We start from the raw sequence: 7,611 nt of genomic DNA on the forward strand, positions 1-7,611 counted from the left end.
ATCTTACACATTCTGAAAACAAGATGATTATTCTTACACAATCAGTTCTTGTTTAGTAAATCAGTCTGAAAACAAGATCAAAAAGACTTTTTGGCTGATATAAGAGTTTAAAACTTGGTTAGGTGGACAGTTTTTGCAGCAAAGTAAAAAATTTTTAAATATTTCTTCTCACTTTTATTCACTATTCAAAAATTATTACATTTCTTAAGGATAAGAATATTAAATTGTGCTAAACAAATACAAGGTTAGGGTTAGAAAGACTTTTAAAATAATAAATGACTTACTATGTCATGTATTATTTATAAAGCAGTACTTTTTAAGATTCAACAGACACATTATGTGTGTTATCACAAAGTATCAGTATCGGATCAGTATCGCCAATACCAGCCAAATTTTACTTGGTATCAGTATCGGAAAGAAAACTGTCAGTGTGGAACATCACTAGTGAACGATGAACCTGTTTGTGAGCCTGCAGTTCAGGGTGTGTCCACATGGTGGCAGCAGATGTTTTCAGACTGTTCTGTGTTTCTGTCAACAGAAAGTCAAAGGAACTGTTCAGAACTCCAGAAAACTTGAGAGTGAAGTGGAACAGAAAGTCATCTCCTCCTGCATCGAGGAGCTGAAAAGCTTYCCCCGGCGGTACGGAGCTGCAGCGACGCCTTTATTATATTATAGTAACGAACAAATACATTATGTTTGGTACAAATCAGACAAATTCATCTCTGAATGAGACACAAAACTGAGGTCAGCCTAAAGCAGCCAAACGACAGCTAAARGCTACAAAGGAAAAAGAAAACTCATTTTCAGCATTGTGCTCACAAACATTAAAACACCAGCTAAAATCTGGAGAGAAATAAAAGCTAAAATTACCAAACAGTAGCAAAACTCTAACTACAAACTAAAAGYAATAAAACATGCTAAAAGCTACAGCTACTGAAATGCTAACAGGAAACAAAAGCTTAATGAAGCAAAAACAAAAGATAGAAAACAGAGGACGAGCAGCTAAAACTATAAGCAAAAGTAGAAAAACACCAGATACAAACTAAAGGTGGCAAAATGCTACCTGATCACAACAAATGTTAGCTGAAAGCTAAATGGTTTCTTTAGCTTTTCTATAACCTTTAAAAGTTTAACACTAGCTAAAAGCATCAAAAGGATAGCTAAAAGCAGCTAAACACTAGCTAAAAGCATCAAAAGGATAGCTAAAACTAGCTAAGCACTAGCTAAAAGCATCAAAAGGATAGCTAAAACTAGCTAAACACTATCTAAAAACATCAAAAGGATAGGTAAAAGCAGCTAAACACTAGCTAAAAGTATCAAAATGATAGCTAAAAGCAGCTAAACACTAGCTAAAAGCATCAAAAGGATAACTAAAAGCAGCTAAACACTAGCTAAAAGCATCAAAGGATAGCTAAAAGCAGCTAAATATGACAAAAACAGATCCAACAGCTGAAGTAAATTTCAAAAACTGTAGAGATTTTATTGTGTTTCTGTGGGGAACATGTTTGTAAATAAAGTTAAATAGTTTGAAAAAGTATAAAAGTTATTAAACAAAAACAATAAAAGCTAAATGTAATAAAGGAAACAGGCTAACTGAAGACAAAATCAGAGCTGAAGCAGTTTTTAAAGAGATAAATTATCTGTGAACAAAGTTGAATATCTAGAAAAGTATAATGCTGACTCAGCGTTCAAGAAAAATAAAAAATTCAGACTTTATAAATAATCTAGTTTGAGCTTTCAGCTGTTGTGTCATTTTCTCCTGCTGTAATCTGAGGTTAAAGGCTCATGAAGGTTCCTCTTCTGTAGATTTTATTCTGCTGAAACTTCCTCATCGGCTCGATGATGTAAGACACGTGTTCTTCTACTTTAGCTTAGCTACTGATTTTAGCTGTTAGCTTTGAWTGGTCTGGTTTTGCCTTTTAGCTTCAGATCCTCTAGATGTTGTTTCATCTGCTGCTTTTGTTCATTTTAGCTTCTATTTATTGTTTTGTTGGTTTTGGAGTCAGGTATTGTTCTGTTGATTTACATTTTAGCTGCTGTTCTGCTAATTTAAGCCTCTAACTTCTACTTTTCTATATTTAGCTTTAGGCCGTTTTTTTGTATTTTTAGCTATTGTTCTGTTAATTATAGCTTTGGTCAGTGCTTTATTCCTTTAGCTTGTTTTGCTCAATTTAGTCTGAAAGGATATGGTAGTTTTAGCATTTAGCTATTGTTTTGCTGGTGCACCTTAATAGCTACTGTTTTGCTAATTWTAGCTTTTGAGCTTCAGTTTTGCTAATTTTAGCTTTTRAGCTTGTTTTGCTAGTTTACCTTTAAGCAACCGTTTTACTAATTTCAGCTGTTAGCCTAGCTACAGTTGTACTGGTTTAAGATTTTAGCTACTGCTCTGATAATTTTAGCTTTGAGCCTGTTATACATATAGCTTTAAGCTGTTTTCTTGTAGTTTTTAGCTTTTGTTYTGTTTATTACAGCWTTAAGAYRCTGATTTTGTTAGTTTAAGGTTTTAGCTACTGTTCTGAATTTTTAACTCTTAGCTTTTCTTTAGCTAATTTTAGCTATTAGCTGCATTTTCCTGTTTTTTCTGTTTTATTTTCATTTTCTTTTAGCTTTTGTTCTGATTGTTTTAGCAGCTCAGTTTTAGCTTCTTTCAGCTCTTCCTGCTGGTTTTCAGCAGAAAATGTCTGATTTTTTTTATAAATTAAAACATTGAAACAAACTGAGCTGAAGGTGAATTAATCTGTTTGATGAAATGATTAAAACTTTATAAATGTTTYTCCTTTGATGTTCCTGTTTGTTCTTTCTTCTGTTGTTCTGACCCGCTCCCTCACATCCTGACCTTTAACTCTCTGGTTTTGGTTCTCCTGCAGGTTTGAGAGCCAGTTCAGGTCTCAGTGCGGGGCCCTGCAGCCTCGGCCTCTCTGGACTCAGTATCAGATCACCTACATCAACAGCTTTGCTGCTCTGCTGTGAGTCACCGCCCACAGAGTCTCATGATGCAAAACTTTACTCGCTGACAAAACAATGAATGAGTCGATTGGAAACAATAAATTAAAACGTCCCRCTGAGGGCAGAGACTGATTTAAAAATAAAACTGAGTGTTTGATTGAAGATTTGTTTGAAAAAACTTGAGATCACATTTAATCTTTATGATTTGTTTAACCTAAAAGATGAAGAGATTCAAATCTGCCTCTAAACACGGTTATTTTACAGGCTCGTGCTTTTATTTTGAAGGCAGCCTAAAACAGTTGTTTCTTTTGTAAAAGGGTTGTTTCCAGGTTGTGTTAATACAGATTAATAATCTCACAGTCTGGTGGAGATCTTTAGCTTGTTGACTCCCGTCTGRGTGGACTTTCCCAGAACCAGTCTCCCTCCTGAGGGACGGAGCTGAGTCACCTCTTAGATAAAACGTTGGACAGAAGACCGTCCCATGAAGCTTTGAGCAGAGAAGCAGGTCTGAGCGTGCCACGCTGGTGCTGGCAGTGCAGGAAGTGTCACGTGTTTTACAGAAAACAGAGAAGTAACAGAGAAACCGTGGTGAAAGTGAAAGCTTCCAGAGCTGTAGCTGTTTTTAAACACACGCACGGTTTGGAGTTTATTTTTAACACAGAGTCGGGCGGTTCTGCTGCACAGATCCTGTCTGTTCTTGTTTACTCGTTCATTTCAGTCACTTAATTCTGCTGCAGAAAAATACAAACACAAGTTCACCAGCCGAAGGTCTGACTGCGCAAGATTAACTGCAAATATTACTCTGTCTAAAATGTAGCCGAAGAAGCTGAAACTGGAGCCGTTAATGAAGCAGAAATCTAATTAAAAGCAAAAAGAAGCAAAACACATGTAGCTAAAAGCTAAAAGTATCAGAAGGCTGATTAAAAGCTAACGTTACAGAATGGCAGCAAAGTCTGCGTGTGCTTTAATAAGCTTATTTTATTCTTTTTATTTCAGTTTCTGTTTTATTTTTGTAGTTTGCTGGTTGAATATACCAAGCAAAACACAAACTAAAAAAACTAAACAAAACACAAAATAAAAAAACTAAACAAAACACAAACTAAAAAACTAAACAAAACACAAGTTAAATCTAAAATTCTAAACAAAATACAGGCTAAAAACTAAACACAAGATAAAAACTAAAAACACTAGCTAAATCTAAAAGTCTGAACAAAACTAGCTAAAAGGTAAAACAAAAGTCAAAATTTAAAAACACTAACTAAACCAAGAAATTAATAGCTAAAAGCTAAACATAGTAAATGGCTGCAAAGTCTCTGTGTGCTTTATTAATTTGTCTTATTGTCCTTTTATTTTAGTTTGTGTTTTTATTTTTTATTCTGTTGCATCAGTTGACGGAAACCAGCAAAACACTTTTTTAAATGCTAGCTAAAACTAGCAGCTGTTAGCTAAAAGCTAAAAAGAACAAAACACTAGCTCAAAAATCAAAAGTAACGAAGTCTAGCTGTTGTATTTAATTAGAATTTTTAACCGTTCTGGTCAAACATTATTTACATTCTCACTCTCTCGTGTACGATTCACAGATCTGTAAAATAAATGTGCATAAATCTTAATGCATGGATGTATAAAATCTGGTAAAAGACTCTTTAGGTGTTTAGTTTTCAGAAATTTGTTCTGTTGAAGTTTTTTGTTAAAAATTAAATCTGAGTAACTAAAGTCTGTTTATTCTTCAACTTCCTGCATCCTGCAGGGACCACATGGACGGGTACCAGGACAGCTGTCCTAACGAGGTGGAGGGATTCAGGCGCGAGGTGAAGTGGCTAATTGTTCGGCTGATGCAGAGTCTGGAGGATCAGTTCAAAGAGGACATTAAGGTATTACAGAGTCTCAGAAGGGAAAAACCCAGTTCTGGTTTTTGTTTTATTATTTCCTCAAAATACTTTTTTTTCTTTAAAGGAACTGAAAAAGAGATTGAAACTTTGGTCTGTAATATTTAAATTTCTAAAAAATCATTTTCTGATATGTGCTCACAAAGGTTAATAACCTTTAAAAAAACAGCTAAAGTCTGGATAGAAATAAAAACCAAACTTACCAAACAGTAAGCAAAAGACAAGCTAAAAGCACTAAAACACTAACTACACACTAAATAATAGTAAAACAGTGTTTTGTAGGCTAAAAAAAGTCAAATTATTTGTAATTTCTTTGCTGATTCTCAGGTGTATCTGAGGAGGATGATGACGAGGAAGTGGCTCACCAACGATGAAGACTTTAATCACCTTCGCAGCCGAACACAGAAGCTGTCCCAGGACTGCGACCTGATGAGGCCTCCACAGGCTCAGGTGAGGAAGAGGAGCAGGAAACAGCCTGGAAACATGACCCCCATGAGAGTCCTGCTGGAAAACCAGGGGTTCTCAAACCTTTTGGGTCTGGGGTCCCCTTACAAGCCCCCCTCATAAACCCCATGCTGTTTTAAAAGATTATTTATTGTCATTTCAACCCCTAAATGCCATGGGAATATATATTTATATATTTATTTAGATCATTATGTTTTATTAGTTCATTTTTCTAAACATTTTTAAAAATAAAAACCTAATTAATAATTTGTAAATATTTTTGAGGATCCCCAAAATACTGCAGACCCTTTGAGAACCTGTACTCTAACTACCCCCTGACCCATAAACAACAGTTGTGTTAGCAAAATATTTCATGATTCACAGGATGGAACTTAGTGGCACTTTCATGGATTTACAGCTAATTAACCATAGCCAACACAAAAAAATGTAAATAACTGAGAATTTCACTGCTTTTGAACTAAAATGTGGTGTGGCATTAGCTCATGCTAACAGATGCATTATTTACACACAAACTAAGTTAGTTTGGACCGAGCCAAACCGGGTCAGGTTTTAACTCAGCAGGTTGTCAGTATGACCCAACATAGTCAGGTTTTCTACCTAAAACTCAGGTTAACACCTCTAAACCCGAGCTAAAAGACGGTTAGCTAACAGGTACTGTTAGCATCAGCTAGTTAGCACAGGCGCTAACCATCGTTAGCATCAGCTAATTAGCACTAACTAATGTTATTTTAGGAACCCAAACTAGCAATTTATTAAGAAAACTAATCTTCTGTATCTGTTAGATGTTTTTACAGCCTTACCTTCATTTATTACGTCTGTTAGCAGAGGTTCAGTCAACTGGTGCCTCAAACAGGAACACTGACTGGAGCAGGTTCTTTATGGTCTGGATAACATTTAATGAATCTGTTTTAACTACAAGTTATAGCATTTAAAAATAACTAAACATGTCTCAAAAAACTAAAAGATCCAAAAAAATATTCTGTCAGTTTAGCTTTTTTCAGATTTTAGCTAGCCTTTTGCTACTTATAGCAAACATCTTCCCCTTTAAATTAGCATTTTAATTGTTTTAGCTCATGTTTTACTACTAATATCTAACTACTATAGCTTTTGGTTACTGTTCTGCTCCTTTTAGCTAGCCTTTTGCTTCTTTTAGCTCATGTTTTACTGCTAATATCTAACTACTGTAGCGTTTGGTTACTGTTTTGTCATTTTTAGCTATCACTTTGCTCCTTTTATCTAACCTTGTCTGCATCTTTTAGCCAGTATTTTACTATGTTTAGCTTCTAGCTACATTTTTGCTCCTTTTAACTAGTGGTTTTTTCTTTTATCTAGCCTTTTGCTACTTTTAACTACCGTTTCGCTACTTTTAGCTAGTGCTCTGCTTCTATTAGCTTTAACAACTTAGTTTCAGCTTTTTCAGAAGATTTCAGCAGAGTCAGACAAAAAGCAGCTAAAACAAACTTTTTTGCAGCTTCATTTAACCAAATTATATTTCTGTTTCCTGCAGAACAAAGTCTGATTTTTCAGCTCTGATTAAACAAAATCAGTTTCACCTGTTTTCTTTACTGTTTTATCAAATTAAGGAGGAAATGAGTTTGAAGTTATATTTATGTTTAACAGAATAAATGTTTGATTTTTCAGAACCAACTGAAACTTCTGTTTTAAAATGTTTTTTGTTAAATTCTGTATTTGTTTTATTTGTGTGGCTGGTAATGGTCAGATTTTCTCAGATTCTGGTTAAATGAGCTCTTAGATAAATGAACTTCAGGTAATTTCCCTGGTCTCTGTTGAAGGAAGTCCTCATTACAGATTTATTGACTCCTGGAAGTTCTGCTGATTCAGACCGTATCAGTGGAAATCTAATGAATAGGTGGAAGTGGAGGTGTGAGCCGATGTCCCCGTCTCCGTCTCTTCCAGGACTTTGCGAGCCAGCTGCATCACCACGTGGCGAAGGAGTACATCGGCCATCTGATGAGGAGCAACTACTCCTGCAGGAACCGGAAACACGAGAAGGCCGCCGCCAAGATCCGCCGCCAGTGGAGCGAGCTGAGCGACCTGTTTGAGGAGATGGTAAAGTGTTTCCTCCTCCCGTTGAACGTTTGGTTTCACGGCCACAGATTTGTTAAATTATGTGTTTTATGTAGATATCAAAAAGAAAAAAAATAGTATAGGTCTTCTGGACGGGTTCTTCTCTAATGAAACGTTTCGTCTCTCCTCCAAGAGACTCTTGGATACAATTGTTTTACAAAAAATAAACCCTACAACCAGTAAAATCTGATGTCACTCCATGTTTGTTTACATTTTGTGAAGAAGA

At 35.5% G+C, this 7,611-nt stretch overlaps 1 protein-coding gene across 1 annotated transcript in view; it reads left to right on the forward strand.

Annotated features, from left to right (window-relative positions):
• Positions 1-7,611, forward strand: part of exoc3l4 (exocyst complex component 3-like 4) — a gene marked incomplete in the record, with an annotated part of 23,913 nt that overhangs the window by 12,168 nt on the left and 4,134 nt on the right. The window contains 5 exon segments of the mRNA XM_014022136.1: positions 539-639; positions 2,868-2,966; positions 4,694-4,817; positions 5,160-5,282; positions 7,215-7,367. Of these exon segments, the coding sequence (XP_013877590.1) occupies positions 539-639; positions 2,868-2,966; positions 4,694-4,817; positions 5,160-5,282; positions 7,215-7,367 (600 nt within the window).

This window comes from Austrofundulus limnaeus, unplaced genomic scaffold (genome assembly GCF_001266775.1).
Source record: "Austrofundulus limnaeus strain Quisiro unplaced genomic scaffold, Austrofundulus_limnaeus-1.0 Scaffold318, whole genome shotgun sequence".
In the NCBI taxonomy this organism is placed as follows: domain Eukaryota; kingdom Metazoa; phylum Chordata; class Actinopteri; order Cyprinodontiformes; family Rivulidae; genus Austrofundulus; species Austrofundulus limnaeus.